The sequence below is a fragment of the Calliphora vicina genome, chromosome 4 (genome assembly GCF_958450345.1).
Source record: "Calliphora vicina chromosome 4, idCalVici1.1, whole genome shotgun sequence".
In the NCBI taxonomy this organism is placed as follows: domain Eukaryota; kingdom Metazoa; phylum Arthropoda; class Insecta; order Diptera; family Calliphoridae; genus Calliphora; species Calliphora vicina.
This window is the reverse complement of record NC_088783.1, coordinates 12,156,810-12,176,441: the sequence shown is the minus strand read 5'-3', so window position 1 is coordinate 12,176,441 and position 19,632 is coordinate 12,156,810. Positions and strand designations below refer to the sequence as shown.

At 29.8% G+C, this 19,632-nt stretch overlaps 1 protein-coding gene across 2 annotated transcripts in view; it reads left to right on the top strand.

The window, feature by feature from the left end:
- Kap3 (kinesin associated protein 3) overlaps window positions 1-14,083 on the top strand; it is a 72,427-nt gene extending 58,344 nt beyond the window's left edge. For both annotated transcript variants that reach the window (XM_065506697.1, XM_065506698.1), the window contains 8 exons: window positions 7,528-7,693; window positions 7,897-8,157; window positions 8,247-8,383; window positions 8,671-8,856; window positions 8,922-9,629; window positions 9,700-10,467; window positions 12,039-12,295; window positions 12,366-14,083. In XM_065506697.1, the coding sequence (XP_065362769.1) occupies window positions 7,528-7,693; window positions 7,897-8,157; window positions 8,247-8,383; window positions 8,671-8,856; window positions 8,922-9,629; window positions 9,700-10,467; window positions 12,039-12,295; window positions 12,366-12,516 (2,634 nt within the window). In that variant the 3' untranslated portion in view covers window positions 12,517-14,083. The remainder of the gene's footprint in view (window positions 1-7,527; window positions 7,694-7,896; window positions 8,158-8,246; window positions 8,384-8,670; window positions 8,857-8,921; window positions 9,630-9,699; window positions 10,468-12,038; window positions 12,296-12,365) is intronic.
- The last annotated feature ends 5,549 nt before the right edge of the window (window positions 14,084-19,632 follow it).

Below are 19,632 nucleotides of genomic sequence, written 5' to 3'. Positions count from 1 at the left end.
CTAAAACCACAAAAAAGTACTTAAAGCCTCTTTTGTGGTTTTTACTAGAAATCGTGCAATTAAGAATAAAGTATACGTAAAGAGAATAAAAATACGTAAATTTATTTAAACTAGGATCGCCTGGTAGTCGAAAAGTCGACCACCTTTAAAACGCTTTTTACCACTTTTATGGAAAGAATTTTTTAAAGAAAATTATATTGTGCACATCTAGAGAAAATAACATTTTAAACCATATATATTTTACATCAATATTGGTGGACAATAACAAACTTAAAAGTGTACCCCAAAAAATTGTGTGGCCTATTTATATATAAGATATTGTACAAAGTCATTAAACATTAAAATATTGGCATATTCCACTGTATTTATAAATTTATCCACTTTTTCTGGAAATCCTCCCATTCAAGATTTTATAGTGGTCCACTTACGCTTAAAATCGGACATGTCCTGGAATACCTTTCCTGTATTCTTTTATTCTTTTTTTTTTACAAGAGTCCAATACCTTTCTGGACAGTTGATATTTTGCTATTTTTTTTTTGATAGTCCATATTGGAGTTTGTTGAAAAGTTTTAATTATTTTTTCACGTAATTTTTTTCGCTGTCCATTTTGACCGAAATAAGAGTTTAAAATTAATGATTATTTATTGGTACTATTGGATAAAATACTTTTTGCTGAGTGAGTGTGAGCAAACGCAGCAGCCATCTTGCTGAAAGCTTTCTCATACCCAAGTGATCATTCAAAATTTAAACCACTGAGCCATGTGAGATGCCTATGGCTTTCACAATCTCTCGCAATTTCAATCATCGATAGGCCAACCTCAACTGGACGTCCAGAACGTTCGGCATCTTCCGTGCTTGTACGGGCACAACGAAATTTGGTAAACCATTTTTATACCCTACACCACCATAGTGGGGAGGGTATAATGCGTTTGTGCAGATGTTTGTAACGCTCAAAAATATTAGTCTAACACCCACCTTAAAGTATACCGATCGACTTAGAATCACTTTCTGAGTCGATTAAACGATGTCCGTCTGACTGGCTGGCTGGCTGTCCATGTAAAGTTCATCGGTCATAAATGTTTAATTTATATATGTATCTCCACAAATTCCGATGATGGTTTTTTTCTGCAAAATAATGCTTAATGAGCAGACGAAATTCACCTTTTTCCAATTTATCCTCAAGTCACGCGGTAGTCTGCCATCAATGGCTGTCAAACACAAACTAAATGATCAACTTGCAGATTCCTGTTAACAGGAGCAGTTTGGGTCTTTCAGTTAAGAGCCGAGAATTTTAAAACCATCTACACCGTTAAAATTTAATATTGTTTTTCCTCCCAAAATTCCAAGTTTACATATTTATTTATGTTGTGTCAAATTCAAAACTTTTAAATTTTGGGTTTTTCTTAATGTCACTTTAATCGTCATAGCGAACATTTTTTTTTATTGTTTAAGTTACAAAAGTGATAAACAAATTTAATTGGCAACAACAAAGCATTGCATATGCATAAGTAGAATATTATACGTAAATATGTAATTATTTTTTTTTGTTATAAATAGCATAAATGTTGAATAAATATGTATTCAACACGCAACACTTAAGATACAATAACATGCAGTTTTATTTTATTACTCGCATTTATTATTTTATAACAAATGTACGATTAAGTTGTATATACTTTATTTCTTTTGATATGGAGGGACTGATAAAAATGTGAAAACAAATGCATAGACTAAATCTAAAAGCCTTTTCTTTTCAGTTAAAAATGTTGCCTGACATTTCTGCCCTTTGCCTCTATTATTTGCTCTTTTCTACAAAAAAAAAAGTAAAAAGGCAACAAAACATGTAAAACATCGAAATAGTGATTGACAATTAGACTTTCGAATTAATTAACTAAATTCTTAATTCGGAATTAAAAAATTGCAGTCATTCACAAAATTTAATTCATTAGCTTCATGCTAAGACTTTTATTTAAATGGAATTCATTCATTGTTGAATTAATTCATAGCTGAATTCATTCAACCTTTGAATGATTAAATATTTGTTAATTCAATCTAATACAAATTGAATTGAATAAAAATATTTTTCCTTGATTCAGTTTGGTTTTTGTTTAGCAAAATATGTACATAAATTGAAAAAATTGTTTAAGGACTTTTTGTAATAGATTTGAATTAAAGAACAATTTTATAGCTATTTGGTAAACTTGAATGATTCAACAAGGACTTAATTCTATAAAGAATGAATTCTTAAAGGAATAAAGTCAATACTTTTACAGATCTAAGGAATTAAGACAACGTAATAATTCGAGCTGTGAACGCTTTATTGGAATTGTTAAGATAATTGGTCAATTCACAAGGTCTCTTATCATGTCATATTGTCATAATGTCCTAATATTTCACAATGGAAGGAAGACCTAGTAAAACTATTCCAAGATAAAATAATTGAATAAGTAGCAAGCGAGTTTAAGAAATTTAGTAAATTTAAGAAATTTTGTAAGACCACCGAAGGGAAAGATACTGGACCACAAGTACAGAAATAAGACAGTCAAGTTTGCCGGTGGAAACTTTTTATGGTGTGGGGCTGTTTTTCATATCATAAGAGAAACTGTGACTGGAATTGGATACATATCTATTTTCAATGATGTTATGTATCCATTCGCAGAGGAAAATATTGCCCTAAATTGGAGATGTCTGCACGATTATAATCTCAAACTCATCCCTAGGTTTGTAACCGAGTGTTTCAATCCAATTATAAACTTGGATTGAAATTGCAATACGATCTACCTATGTATATCGGTACGTATGTCTGTTGAAGGCACGACTTGGCCTAGAAAAAAGGACCTTGAGATTAAATTGTCCCTAAAATGTTGGCTATTGATAATGGGAAAATTCGATCCAACTAATCTGGAAAGAATTCGTATTTCGTTTTGTAAGAGAACTTTTAAAATTTTGTGCCGAATCTCCGCATTCGTGATCGAATGCCCAATCATATAGAAAATTGAGTTTGATATTGAAATTATAATAAAATGTACTAAATTTCTGAGTCGATATCGAATGCCATAATCTCAAATAAGGAAATTACGATCAGATTTACTAGATATCGAATGCGGTAATTTGGCCCCAGAAATGTTAAGCACCTTAATTTGTATTAAGTGGATCTATTCTTCTTTAGAACATCACATTGCTGAATTTCGATCGGTAAAGGATTCGATTAATTTTCAGAAATTTAATATAGGCGACCAATTCCAAAACCAACCAGTAAAGAATATAAAGGACATTCCCGACAAAAGTCTACTGCAATTACTACAATTACCTGTGGGTGTATACTAGATCGAAATGATCGAAAACACATAGTACATACATACATCTAATAAAACAGTAATTTCTCCAAAATGTTAGTCCTTTAACCAAAGATTTATAAAATGTCAATTTCTTTTGTTAGTGCCTCCGTATAAAAGAAACAAAAACTAGTAGATTTCTATTTGTTTATTTCTTTTGTTGTACGATTATGTATTTAATTTCTTTTGTCAACTACGTGTATTATCAACATTATCGCAGACATCGTATTGAAAAAATTGTCTGTCCGTCCGTCCGACCGTTTTTCTGTCTGTCGGTTTCTTATATTGTTGTCTGTGTTTGGTGTTATATCCGTATTTTTATTATTGTATAATGTGTGTATGTAGGTATGTATGTTTTTTATTATGATTATTTTAGACTTAAAAAAATAGTTCTATTTGTATTATGCAAATGTTGTAAAAAACAACAACAACAATTGTCATAAAAAACACACCATGGTCTTCCAAGCACTTTAAAAGTACATTCATTCATTGGCTTGCTTCTTCTTTTTTTCTATTTATTGTTGTATTTGTTGTTGTTGTTGTTGTTTTCGTCTCTTCGTGTCTTAAAAAGCCAATGACATTTTAGGTGATTCCCTTTTAAAGTTCTTCTTTAAATGTTTGGTGGCAACAAATGGTCGTTATAGCAACAAAAACAACAGGAAAAAAGGGTTTATCTGGCAGAAGAATATGTTAATTTCAAACAACAACAAATGTTTTAAATGACGGAATGAAAAAGAAATATTAAATAAATTGTTTATGCAGCAAATGAAATTTGCCAGCAACAGTATTAGTGTTATGAAAATTAATATTTAAACTTAAAATCAATTCTGAAAATGTATTTGTATTGTAATGGAATGTAAATAAACTTTACGTATGTATGTATGTAACTATTAGGTTTTGAAACAATATATTGATAGACATTTCTTTGTGTAAATGACCTCGATTTCCATTATAAAATAGCAGAAAGGACTTGGTAGCGATATGTCATTACCGATTAACTTACTTTGTAATGACTACTAAAAACCATCACAATTAATTGGAGTATCGTACAAAGAACCCATATAATTCTCATTTAGTTAAGACAATTTTACGCATAAGTAGTAAGACCCAAGACTTGCCTTGAACTTCGATATATCGTTTCCAGTTACCGAACAGTCTCCTCGCCCGTTACCGTTAACCAATGAGAATCTGCTTTTTATTATAATCGTTACATGAAACTAGTTATTTTATAGACATCAAGATAGTGACTCAAAGTAGTAATGACCTCATTGTAAGGGTAACAAGTAAAATGTTTCAAATAATCGGTCACAATTTTATAATGTATATCGAGGGCCTATATTCAAAACCCCTATCTTTGATTTTTGATGATAAAATGTTCAATACAACAGCCCTCATATATGGTGTGAATTTCATAAAAAACTTATTTTTTTGTTGTTTTATTTGCATTTTTGTTATTTCTCTATAAAATACAATTAATTTTTTCCGAATGCAAAACTCTATCTTTTCAAATAATTAATTTTCAAATATTTTTTTGGAATATGTAATATCTTCTTGAAATTCATGTTTTCTTACAAATTTTTGCATGCTGAACATCATTTTTCAATCATTTATCAAAATAGGGAATACCGATTCTGAATTGAATTGCTATGAAAATATCTGAACTTTTTGTTTTTGGAAAAACAACATTATTTTACGCATGATACAATAATTGTAGAAGGTAGAATCACTAGGGAGAGTTTTCAATATTTAGCCCTATAACGTCAAACTTTGATTTTGAATTTTTTTATATTTTCTTTTGTTTGACGTTACAAGAATTGTATAATTGAGAATTTATTTTCTACTGGGTGTACCTTATATTGTTGTATCATGATTTTACGATAATTTACACCAATCAAACTCAAAAAACTTGAAAAGCAAAAACAAATATTTTTTTCTACAAGGTTTTGTTTAATATGTATAGTTTTTTGTTAATTTTTGTTTGAGAAGAAAACCCCTATATCTATCATAAAGTCCCCAATAATGCAAAATTTTAAAAAACCAATTATATGTGAGATTCAGTATTTGCTTTAAAAAAATATTGTAGAATACCGAATTTTAACAGTTTTTTGGCTCTCCTGAAATGTTGTGTTTTTTAAGATAGAGGGTTTTGAATATAGGCCTGTTATTAAACGATTTGAGAGATATTAAGTCGTTAAGTACGCAATATATTTTCCATGTTTTAAATAAACATTTTCCTGCTTTTGTTTCACAGAGAAAATAGTTTTGATAAATGAATGATCCAATTTTTTTATTAGGGCTGACAAATTTTAGTTGGAGTGACAAATTACATAAATCGTAGTTCTTCTGTGTCAACTGATAGTATCGAAAAATATATGGATATAATCGAATTATTCGTTTGGCAAACAATTCACAACGAATCCTATTTATCTGTGTAGAAATAATACTGCAAATTTATGAAGAAAACCTGTAGAGTAATTATCGAAATTTCCCGACAAAAATTTCGCGGGAATTTCTAAAAAAATATTCCCGGGAAAATGGACTCGATTAGGAATCCTAATTTAATCATTCTAACAACTATAATATTTAAAATAAGTTATTTTTAATAACCCTTTCATGACATGAATGTATTTATAATCACATTTTCTTAATTTACATAACTTTGACCATTAACCATTCATTCCTTTTATCAGCAGTGAGTCAAGGTTTCCTTTGTACATAATAATAAGAAACTGTCCTGATAATCACATACATACGTGCAGTATTACCAATTCTTCATGGCTAAATTAATTTTTTACTGGCTAAATTTAGCTTCATAAAGGCTAAATTGGCAACACTATGCGACAATAATTATTGAGACAATAACTAATGGTGACAATTGAAAATCGATATTCTTTAATATTTAATAAGAATATGGCTAATAATAACATTTACTGCTCTTCAAATAAATATGTATACATATTATTAAAATGAAGGGGAGTATATTGATTTCGTCATTCCATTTGTAACACATCGAAATATTGGTCCTAAACCAATACAAATGGTTGGCAATACAATGGAAACTTTACCAAATATTAAATAGGTCTAAATCAAAAAACAAAAATAATTCTGAATTAAGATTTCAGTGAATAAATCTTAGAACTATTCTCAATACCTTATAGGTACATAGAGAAAATACACAATAATGAAATAGCCGCAATTATTTTCTTATACTGATGATTACAATCATGCTGATGATCGGAATCTGTTCATTCAAGGCCCAGAGTTAATTTTTTGATGACCGATTTTCGACTTTTCGATTAACCATTTTCATTTCGATTTTTACAGTCGACCTGCATTTCTGGGAACTATAGCAAATGACACATATACGCTATACTTACGGATTAAAATCATATTTTGGAAGAGTATTATAACTCCTTTATGTTGAGGTGCTCATTTTATAAACCGTAACGGCAAACATTTGAAAATTTTATGGAAAAAATTTCGTAGCACTTTTTAAAAAATTTCGCATTAAAAAATGAGGTCCTCCGTGAATATTTTTCGATGTCAGCTGAATATTAATATATTGCAAATTTTAATGAAAGCAAAAAACGCAATATTAAAAATTCGGATTTTTAATTCTATTTCGATTAATCGTTATCAAAAATCGATTTCAGCATAAAAATCGGAGTATATAATCGATCACGAATTAATCGGTTTTCGACCATAATTTTAATCGATTTACCATTCACTAGTGGAAACACAGGCAGTTTTTTGATTATTGGCGAAATTGGGTCCAATGGATTGCTATGATATTCGCGAATTCACCTTCTTTTCAGTACTCATCACAATTTAATGATTTTGTTTACGTTTACTTGCCTCATGGAAATACTCTTAAGAATTTGTAACAAAATGTCTGGTATTTTGCATATTTGTTTAATAATGATTAATTAATAAAAACACGAACACCTTTTGTAGGGTATTACATGTTTTTTATATTATTTTTGTTGTTAGTTCCATTGTAATAATAAATACAGTCAGTGTCCACAACAAAACACTAAATGTGCGTGTTTGGATATGTTTTTTTCTTGAGAACAATTTTTATGCACAACCATCTGTTTTCTATTTATTTATTTACATGTACTAGTAATAACTTTTGGTCTTGACCTTTAAATATTTAACTAATTATCGATTTATTTTTCAACTCTAATTGCAGAACTGTCAGAAAGTAATACGACTACGTTCTTTAAACGCTAAAACAGATCCCGCAGCACTAGCACGTGAAGTGGTGGACAAATGTGATTTAATACACAAATCACAGTTGGCCGATGTAGAACAAATTATTTTTTATTTAAAAAATCGTAAAGATAATGCCGGTGTAGGTAAGTTGAAAAAGCAACAAAATATAAACAGTTAGCCCCATATTCTCAATTTCTGGTTATTTTTTATCCTGACGATATACCTACTGACAGTTTACATACTAAAATTATATTAATTTGAAGTAGTATATCTTTACAAAAAAAAACGATAACCAGAGATTGAGAATGTCATATATTTATGTATACTAAACCAGCTACTTTTCCAGATACACACGACAACAATATGGGTCATCATCGATCGGCTATAGCCTCACATAGGTCGTCGGCACGACCTCATACCACCATGAATTCGAGCATGTCATCTTCAACACATTCGAAATCATCAGATTCCTCAGATGTTTCCATTAATTATATAGACGAATATGTTGAGTTGTTGTATGAAGATTTGAGCGAACGCATACGAGGCTCGGCCATGATCTTACAAGTAGCACGTAATCCCGATAATTTAGAAGAATTAGAAAAAAATGGTGAGAAATGTTATTTATAATACATATGTACATTATTTAAATATTTATTGGAATATGCTAAAGTTTATATTTTATTTATACCCATACAGAATCTTGTTTAAGTGCTTTGTCGCGTGTTCTGCGTGAAGATTGGCGCAAAAGTTTAGATTTATCTACAAATATTATTTATATATTCTTTTGTTTCTCCACCTATACGAAATTTCATTCAGTTATAGTTCAATATAAGGTAAGATTGTTATACAGAGACAACTTAATTGCTTGCCACAACCGAATTCAATGCAAATCAATTGAATTATTTAAAATTTAATTGAAACAACCGACATAGTTTAAATTGAATATTCAATATGAAATTAATTCTATAAAGAATGAATTCTCAAAGTAATGAATTCGATACGTTTGAAGTACTAAAGAATTCAGATAACGAAATAATTCATTCAACTAAAAAATTCGGTTGTGGCAACAAATTCAGTTTTTTTTGTATCCAAGGAGGTTTTATAATTGTCTTTAATTTAGATTGGCTCTTTATGTATGGATGTTATCGATTACGAATTACGTCGTTACGAGAGTATGCGTAACGAATTGGATATTCGTAAAAATCCTGGTGGCTCGGCCCCTTTGTCCGCCAAGGCCAGCAAGGAGAAACTAAACAACAGTACTGATGATTTTCTAGATCTCATGAATGAAGAAAAACCCAAAGAGGTAAGTTTGCAAAGTATTTTTACCCATAGCAAATGAATACATAAAATATTCTCTTCTACTTTTAGATGGAGCCACCAAGACGTCGTATACCAGAATTAAAACAACGCCCTAAATCGGGCAACTGGTCTAGTTTTCACAGTTCCATGTCTTCGTCTCTTATAAAAAGTCAAATACTAAACAGCAGCTATCATGAAGCTCTCTCAGCCGGAGCTCAAACACCCGACTCAGGTATCTCTACAAATGGTGACATGAAAGCCACCAGCAATGAGGCTCTCGATCGCAACGATCCCAAAGTTAAAAAAGAAGAAATCGATCGTCTTAATAAGCAATTGAAATTGTTTGCTAAGAAACAAGAACAACTATTACGAGTGGCCTTCTATTTGCTGCTCAACATGGCCGAGAATGTCAAACTGGAGGAGAAGATGCGCCGCAAAAATATTGTAAAAATGTTGATTAAAGCCTTGGATCGTCAAAATATTGATCTTTTAATGCTGGTCACCACATTTTTGAAAAAGTTATCCATTGTGGGCGATAATAAGGATGATATGAGCGAACTGAATATTGTGTCAAAACTACCAAGACTCTTCCAAAGTGGTCATACAGATCTTGTACAAGTTACCTTAAAGTTGGTGTTCAATTTGTCGTTTGATGGTCAGATACGCAGGAAAATGATTGTGGCCGGCTATTTGCCGCTTTTGGTTATGTTTATCAATGATGAAAAACATCACGGCATAGTGGTAAAGATATTGTATCACATGAGTTTGGATGATAAGGTAAGGAAAATGATAAAAGCATTTTCTGATTCTATTATATTTTAATTTAATATTGATTTTTATTTACTAGGTTAAAGCCATGTTTACCCATACCGAATGCGTACAAATGGCCACGGATGCTATTATTTTAAATCTCAATTCTAAAGTTGATTTGGACCTAATCTCTCTCTGCATCAATCTCTCTCTCAATCGTCGTAATGCTCAAATTATGGTCGAAGGCAATCGTCTGCACAGTCTCATGGATCGTGCTTTCAAATATCAAGACTCCCTACTCATGAAACTGCTCCGCAATCTGTCGCAACACGAATCATTGCAGCCCCTGTTCATTGATTATGTGGGCGATTTGGCACGCATTCTAACCATCTGCGATGATGAGTCATTTATAGTTGAATGTTTGGGAATTTTGGGTAATCTATCGCTGGCCGATTTAGACTATTCACAGATTTTACAAAATTTCCAATTGATACCCTGGATAAGAAATATCCTAATTCCGGGCACGAAAATGGATGATCTCGTTTTGGATACTATTGTGTATTTAGGCACATGTGCCCATGATGAATTTTGTGCTTTGCTGTTTTGTCGCGCCAACGTTGTGCTGTCTTTGATCGAATTGTTGAAGGCCAAACAGGAGGACGATGAAATTGTTTTGCAAATCATTTTCGTATTCCAGCAGATTTTGAGGCACGAAAGTACTCGCGAGTACATGATTAAGGAGACAGAATCACCGGCGTATCTTATTGATTTGATGCATGACAAAAATGCCGAGATACGCAAAGTGTGTGATTACTGTCTGGACATTATTGCTATCAGCGATACAGAGTGGGCGAAACGTATTAAGGTATGTGCACAAATTCTTTTAAAATAATAAGAGCATAGTTTTATTTGAACGTTGTATAAGAGTATACAAAAGGCAATTTCGTTAGGTTAAATTTATTAATTAACTTTAAGATCTAATATCAAGTAATTGCCTTTATGGCTTCGCTGTCATATAATAAATATATATATAACTATACAGTTTTCAATCTGAGGGTTCTGCATAGAGGTCAACTTCAAGTAATTGTGCTACTTCGATTGGATGAGTCCATAAATCCACTGGACCTACATGAGTTGAATATGTGAGGGTTCTTAAGCGAGACTAGAAAAAATAAAGCCTGTTGCGTCATTTTGTCATCAGTTGTGAAGTCAAGCGTCTCTTGTTTTTAGCGCCCTCTATAACAAAGATCATAAAGTATCCTGAATCCGTGGAATTGATGATATGAATCTCGTACAAACCTGTTTGCGATCAAATGGATCCTTCACAAACATCTGGACCTTTTAGAGCTCGTTTGAGTCTTCGAAATGTCTCGTGGAGGCCTCAAACTATGTGATGTTGGAATGTGCATGACTCCTCCTATCACAACCGAGAAAAAATTTGCTGTCATTCTTGTGTTCCTTGATTGGTAGATTTTTTGTTTCCCTCTATAGTATCCATTTGAGGGCACGGAGGGCAAGATGCCGAAAGATTAAAAGACGACCAGTTGAGGTCTCTACACCCGAAAAAAATTAAACAAATTCCCGATTTGATGTTGGTCGATCGGAGATTAAAAGATTGAAAGCCATAGGCATCTCACATGGCTCAGTGGTTGTTCAACCGAAATATGGACGAAACATTTGATTTCTCGGGTTGAATCGGCGCCAAAGAAGGCCAAGGTGGGTTTGTTAGCCAATATAGTCATGCTATCGTTTTTTCTGATGCATGCGCTATAATCCACATTGAGAGTAAACCAATCAATGGCGAATATTATGTCAACTTATTTGATCGATTTAATGAGGATTTTAAAAAAGTACGACCGCATTTGGCCAAGAAAAAAAATAATTTTTCACCAGGACAATGCAAGGGTGCTCACATGTGCAGTTTCCAATGCAAAAATCCATGAATTAGGCTACGAATTGCTTCCTCATTCGTTCTTTTCTCCGGATTTAGCCCCGAGTGAATATTTCTTGTTTCCAAAACCTGAAGAAATGGCTCGGCGGAAAGAGATTTGACTCTAACGATGAAATCATCTCACAAACAAATACATATTTAGTTTTTGAATGGGATAAACAAATTGGAGAAGCATTGGGCAAAGTGCATAGAGCTCAAATTATTTTTTAACCAAAAACCTGTGTGTTATTCAAATAGTCATGGACTCGAAGATTTGAATTGAAGACAAATTGAATCATTCAGTAGATTTTATTAAGTTATTTTGTAATGGATTAATTTATTAATTATAATTAATTCTCTATTAATTATCTACGTTTGAAGAACTAAGGAATTATGTCTATTTAATGGAATGGTTAAGAGAATTTTAGAATAATTTGATTTAAGAATTAATTCTTTTAAATATGTGTCTGTATTTTCATTAAATAATTTGATTTTTAATTTAATAGCTGGAAAAATTCCGTAATCACAACTCTCAGTGGTTGTGTATGGTGGAGTCACAACAGCACGAGGACAATAACGAAAGCTACAATGATGAGGCAGACGAGGAACACAACTTGGACAACTACTTGCGTGGTGAATATCTAGACAATTGCGATCTCTACAATACAACACACAACAATAAAGAAAGCGAAGATAATGACAGTAACAACAGTAATCATCCCGCTAGTCCCACCAATTCAACTTACAGTCGTCCAGTGAGCAGGTAGTTTTGTTTAACACTTTTCTTGTAATGAAATTTAAAAATTCTAAATATGATTTATTTTATTTAACAGTTTTAGGCGCAGTCAAGATCTTGATGACATTTACAACATGACTTTCAGTAATAAATCACAAAACTCCAGCCAGGGAGACTCCAATTATATATTTAAATCGAATAAATCTTTAGATTCAGAAGGCTTACACGAAGAGCTTTTATTGGCTTAAAAACAAATTAAAATATTTGAAAAGAAGTTATAAAAAAAATATGTTATTGTGCTTAAATTATAGTTAAAGATAATGAGAAAAAGGAAGGCATTTAATTATATAGTAGTACATAATTTACTTTAATTTGAAGAACAAATAATGTTTTGCATTTTGAAAGAAATCAATCATTGACAAAAATCAATTTAGTTGTTTTGATAGTTATGTTATGTTTAGCTTTCAATATACTCTCTCTCTATGGCAAAATAAAAGCCAAATATTTGTAGACATTTCTTTGCTTAGCGCACATCATAAATTAGTATACTTACGATTGTTTATTTTTTTATGTTTATTTTTAATATAATTTTAATAACGACATTTTTTTATATAATTGTTTTTAAGTTAGAGAAAAAAAACCAAAACGAAGCTAGTCCTTGTTTATACCACAAAAAGAAAAACGAAGAAACTAAACAAACAAATCATTATAAATTTAATTTTTACGGAATTATGTATTTTATTTGTTTAATTAATTAAGTTTATTTTATGTTAATTTTTATTTTTATTTACAAAATATATGTGATATTTAACTTTCCTTTAAAACAATACTACAATATTAAAAAAAAGAAACAAGCAAATCAAATATTAAAACAAAAACGAACGAACGAACAAATTCTTAGAAAATCAAATTAACAAATTGACCAGTTATTTATTTTTAGTCAAGTGTCATGTTTTTTTTTTTTGTTTAATTTAAAATATTCTTATTAAAATTAAATTATTTTTTTTTGTTATTTTTTTACGTTTAGAAACGAATGAAATATTTTTTAAGTTTTTTTGTTTAAGTATAAAACTAATACCAAAATGTGTTTCGTTCTTTTTTTTTGCCAAAAAATAACGCATATAGAAACACTGTTAATGAGAAAAACTAAAGATGGTTTAACTCATTTATAGTGTTTTTTATTTTATGGTAATTTTATTAAAGCTTTTTATCAATTAAAAAAAAAACAAACAACAATGCGAAACGTACAAAACTGACATGATTTTTTTTATTATTTTAATACTCGCTAATACTCGATTGGCTTCAAGTAGTTGTTTCAAAAATTAATTTTGATACAAAAGGCAAATCCTTGTAGAAGACTCTATCCCATTTTACTTTATAATTGTATTGTAATAATGTATTGTATGTTTGTATATCATACAATATTCTTTAGCATAAAACATAAATAATTGATTTTTAATTAAAGACATTTAATAAAAATATAAAATACAATATATATGTATGTATGTATATGAATATAAAATTATAAATGTATGTACTATATGTATGAAGAAAAAGTGTTAAATTGAAACAAAAAAAAAAGCATAGAAAGATATTTATGGACTTATTTTATAAAATAAAATGCATTGAAACGTTTGAATTTATACGTTGGCATATAACATTTTCATTCGTACAGTTTTAAACGTTTCCCTATGATGTTTTGTTTTATAAAATCTTCTTCTTAATGTACGCCATAATAACAACAAAAAGTTATATAAAATATAAAGAAAATAAATAAAATAAATATATATATATATACTATATATTTCAAACAAACCAACCGATGTTTAAATATTTAGAAAATTAGTTTAGATTTTGGGATAGAAATCAAGTTCTAAACTGATACAATTTGTAAAATTTCAAGACTTTTCCATAAATTCCGGATAATATTTTGCAATGAAGTAATAACAATTTGCGCAAATCATAAAATCTATCAAAATCAGAATTCACTGCGTCCAGTGGATTTATTTACACATCCTATCGAAGTAGAACAATTCCTTGGGCTTGATCTACATGCAGAAGCCCCTGTCACAGCATTCCATTACGATCGAAAGTGGAATTAATTCCGTATTTAGCTTCTTTAGAATGAAATCACTTTTAGTTTTCTAAGTGGAATTGCATTTTTGAGTTTTTCTCGATTTTCATCAAATTATTTACTATAGAGCTATATTCGGCTGTGCCGAATCTTCACCAAATTATACTTTAAAAAAAAAATTAAATATTATTAGGTAAACAAAATTAATTTTTTTTTGGAAATTCTTTTTAAAAAAGTTTTTTCCAAATTTTGTTTTTTATTTTTTTTAAATTTTTTTGTAATTTAAAAAAAAATTGGAAAAAGATTTTATGAAAAAAAAAATTTTCGATGAAGAAAAATTCGGTATAAAAAAAATAATTTTTCCCTATTTTGACCCATTCTAGGTCCAACTTACTATAGCCTTATATACATACATCGTTGCAATGGACTCTGAAATATCTATATCAAAAATAGGAAAAAAAAACGAAGTTGTACCGGTTTTTTCTTATATCTCAGCCAATTGTCGGCCGATTTTGTTGAGCAACAGAGCCGGAAGAATTCCCGATATATTGATGTATTAATCATGTATGAAAGTTATTTGAGGGCTACGGAAAGCTGATTTCAACATACAGACGGACATGGCTATATCGACTTCGCTATATATAATGATCCAGAATATATACATATATACTTTGTGGGGTCGGAAATGAAAAATGTAGAAATTACAAACGGAATGACAATATTAAAGAGTTATGTAACGCGGTTGCTTTTTCTTATAAAATGTATAGTATTGCCATATTTATATGAAAAAATTTGAAGAATAAACATGTGATTTGACTGAAAAGTATGGCAATGCTAACAAAATTAATCCACTAGTGAGAAACTTTTTTTGTAAATTTTAACTTTCTAAAAGAAAAAGCGACATAAAAGTATATAAAATGTATATTAAAAATGATATTGATGTTAATAAAGCAAATAAAAACAAAGAGCTGCTGTGCTGAATTGTTTATTTTATTTTCCATCTGTTTGTGCTTTGGCATTTTATACTTAGGTTTAACTCACCAATGATGCTCAGTTAAACCTAGATTATATAGCATATAAACAATAAGTGAGAAACACAATGTTTAGTTTAATTTAGGTTTAAGCGAAGAATGTAGATTATCTCTATCCCAGAAACTAGCTCTTAGAGCTATTTTCTGGGATAAAGATAAAATTGTGTTTCTCACTTATTAGCGGTATGTTATTGGATTGCAAAATTATACGGCAATCCAATAACAAAATACACACAAAAACCTATACGATTTTGTATTTGCAAAAACGCAAGATCATTTCCACAAGATTGTGAATAACGCTATTGTTTATTTACTATATAATCTCGGTTTAACTGAGCATCATTGATGAGTTCAACCTAAGTAATAAAATTCCAAAGCACAAACAGCTGAAAAATAAAATAATCAATTCAGCGTTTGCGTAGACAAAAATAGTACAAAATTGTATTCTTAACGCATTTACCTTTCGCATCGAAATAGAGAGTAACCCCTTTGCTCTTTGTTTTGATTTGCTTTGTTAACATAAATATAATTTTTAATATACAATTTATATACTTTAATGTCACTTTTTCGTTTACAAAGTTAAAATTTACAAAAAATAAAATTTTAAGTATTGCCATATTTTTATGAAAAATTTTGAGGAATGCACATGTGATTTGACTGAAAAGTTGGCAATGCTTACAAAATTAATCCATTAGTGAGAAACACAATCATTGGTTAAATCCCGGCAAAATATGTTTCAGGATTAATATAACAGCGTGTTATGCTGAGTTTAACTGACAAGTAAGAAACTAGCTCTTATAATACATACATAAATCAAGAATAGGTCAAAAATCTAGGTTGTCCGGATTTTTTCTTCTATCTCAGCCATTTGTGGCTAAATTTTCTCGATTTTAAATAGCAACCGAACCGGGTCTATAGCGAATATATTGATGTATGAATCATGTATGTAAGATATTTGAAGGGTACGGAATGTTGATTTCAAATACATACGAACATGGCTATATCGACTCCGCTATCTACATATAGATATCGTCACTTCTAATGCTTAAGCATACCCAAGGCACTCATAGACTTGCCAACCGTCCAGTTTTCGTCGGGACAGACCACTTTTAGAGTCGAATGTATATCGAAACCGATTGGGTTTACAAAGATGAAAAAACCGGTTGACCGGTTTTCGGTTTCGGTTTTGGATACTCTAGTTATACGATCAAGTTTTAATACAGTCACACCTTTTTACTAATACACTCACACTTTTAAGAATTGAAATGAACTTGATATCAATTTCTCATTCAAGTTAGTGTTTCAATTTTCAATCAAGAAAACAGCTGATTACAATTTTTTTTTTGCACACTTTGTACTAAAATTGTTTTCAAGTTGCGTGCAGCCTACGTCACAACTTTAAATTTTGGCAAACAGTATATGTAAAATAAAAGACTATCAAGAAAAACTTGACAGTCGTAATTCAGCTCTGGGTGGAGAAAGAGCTCGCTCGTCATTGTCATTATCGCTTAAGGGCAATCAGGCCGTCCCTTTTTCGCTGCCTTCGAGAGTTTTGCGGCTCACTCTCGCATTGGATAATGTTTGGCGTCGTCTAACTGTACCGCGTTACAGTTTCTCGAAGTTTACATTGTCCACATGCAATCGTTTTTGGTTTTCATAACCTAACTTTTTAATAAATGATTTAAAGTTCCAGCTTCCTATATGAAGATATAGGTCGACTGGGAACTACAAATCTACGTGGGATAACCTGGCAATTTGAGAGTTTTTCAACTCCGCCAACCAAATTTAAATTCTAAAAAAAAGAAAAAAGAAAAACTTTATCACAAAGTATATACATTGTGACTTGATCGTGTGGCTGCAGGGTTACAATTGCTTTAAAAATCATTAGATTTTCTTAGGAAATCGCTAAGTTAGTAGCACTTAATTTCCCTTGGCGCGTGAGTTTGAATTTGCTGCGAAACTCAATTAATTTTTTGTGTAAATTATATTATTATTGTTAAATATTTTTCTTTTAAAAAAGTTTGAAGATTACAAAGCTTTTAGATCTTCAAATACATAACAAATTTACGTGTTTGTGTGTTGTGCAAGTTTGATGAATTTTGCTGCTAGCAGCGAAGTTAATGCTGCTGCAGAATAACAAAATCGATCATGTTTTTTTTATCTTATAAGAAATTTCATATTAGATTAATAAATCGTGGTGTGGAAAAAAGTATTAAAAACTAAAAATTAAACCTACACATCTTAACAAAGTGAATAACAACAAATTATTCAAATCAACAATAAAAAATTAAATAATTTTAAATTGATATGCATTTTTGCAAGTGTTTATCTTATAAATATTCCAAAAGAAAATGATCAACAAAAAATACCTAAAATAAAGTGTTTTTAAAAATTTACAATAATTATACATATGCATGTCGTATGTATAAACATAAATTTAATGACAAGGTAAGATTTTTGTATAAAACTAAAATTGTGTAGAAAAATAGTAGGTGGGTTCGCGTACTTTCCAGTAAAAAATATCCAGTAACTTTATTTTAGAGAGTAAAAATAATTTACTCTCAATCTGAAAAATAACCAAAAAAGTACGCGAACAGCAATTTGTAAAAATAAGTTGTATTTTATTATAAACCAATTTAAAACGTTTCTTTTGTGTTATTTTACTTCTTTTCTTTGCAAAACTTATAAATTGTGTTAATTTTCAACTTTTTTGTTTTGTTTACATTTGCAACAATATGTTTTAAACGTATTTTTTATGTTGATATTTTTTGCTGGACAAAAAATGTCCAGTAAAAAATATCATGTTCTCTATCTACGAACTATCACTTTTAACACTCTCTTGTTCTCTCGTTACAAGTCTTTAAAAGTAAACGAACGGAATCCCGGAACTTCCAGTGATAATCTGTACAAATTGTCAAGTACGCGAACACAACTAGTTATGAGCCAAAATGATTTTTAAAACAAGATTTTTTCAACAAATATTAATGTTCATCACGCTGTAAGTTGATCGTGAGCCAGTAAAATATTTTTATCTTATTTTAGTGTTTTCGAACATAATATTGCATTGTCATTATGAATTTTCATTGAATCCAAATATCAGCCTATTCGGTTAAAAATTAAGTTACAAATTTTGACCGCATCTGATAAAGCTTCCTTCCGTATTTTGCTACCCCAATTCCCTTATGTGTTTTCTATGGTACTGAGATCTGACGATTGGACAGGTCACTTTAAAACATGCACCTCATTGGATTGTAACCATTCGGTCCAAACTGAAGGAATTTTTCTTTAGCGTATGGATACATAACATTGTTTAAAGAACTAATTTCCAATTATAAATTATTGATAACCTCCTTGCGAGTAATTTTTGGGAATTTCTTGAACGCTCTTGTTATTAAACTATCTTGTCTTGGAGTAGGTTTACGAAGTCTACCTCACAATTTTAGATCTTAAGCTTTTTTTGTTATAATTTTAGCATCTGCTTATTTTTTTGTTTTTTGCTTCAATCCATTAAAAACGTTTATTATTTTGGTCTTTAAATTTTCGCAAATCTTGACTCTAGCCATATTTAAAAAACTGAACGGTTTTGTTTACACTTAAATAAAACAAATAACATATATATATATATATAATTTTTTTATAATTCACTGTTTTTATTTAAAGATCAAATTTCTAATTCATTGAAATATTTGAAAAAAGTTTTTTTTAAATCGTTTTTAAAAATCACAATAAAAACAAATGTGTATGGATTCAATACAGATTCTAAATTGTTTTTTCTCTTCTAAGTAAATATTGTTGTATGTAATTATGTTTGTAAGTTTACTTTTAAATTTATTTTCATTAAAAAATGGCCCTGCCACAAATATATAAAAAAGTAAAAAAGAAAATTTATATACACACATATTTATGTATATAACGACAAGATTTTATAAATATTGCAGCAATTCTATTATATAAAAAAAGCAAAATAATAATAATTTAAAAAAACAATAATAGCAATATAAAAAAACAATTAATGTTAAAATTAAATTCAAATTGTTAGTATAAAATTATACAAAAAAAAAAATATCTATATAAAATGATTTTTATATTCATATAAAGAAACTTAGCACTAAACAATTTATTGAATAGGTAATATAAAGAAAAAATAAAGCATTCAAATTGAATTTTGTTTCCTACAGATTACAACAGAGATTCTCAAATACTATAATTGTATGAATTTTCATTCAGTATTTTCCAGGAGAAAAAATAAAACAGATTAA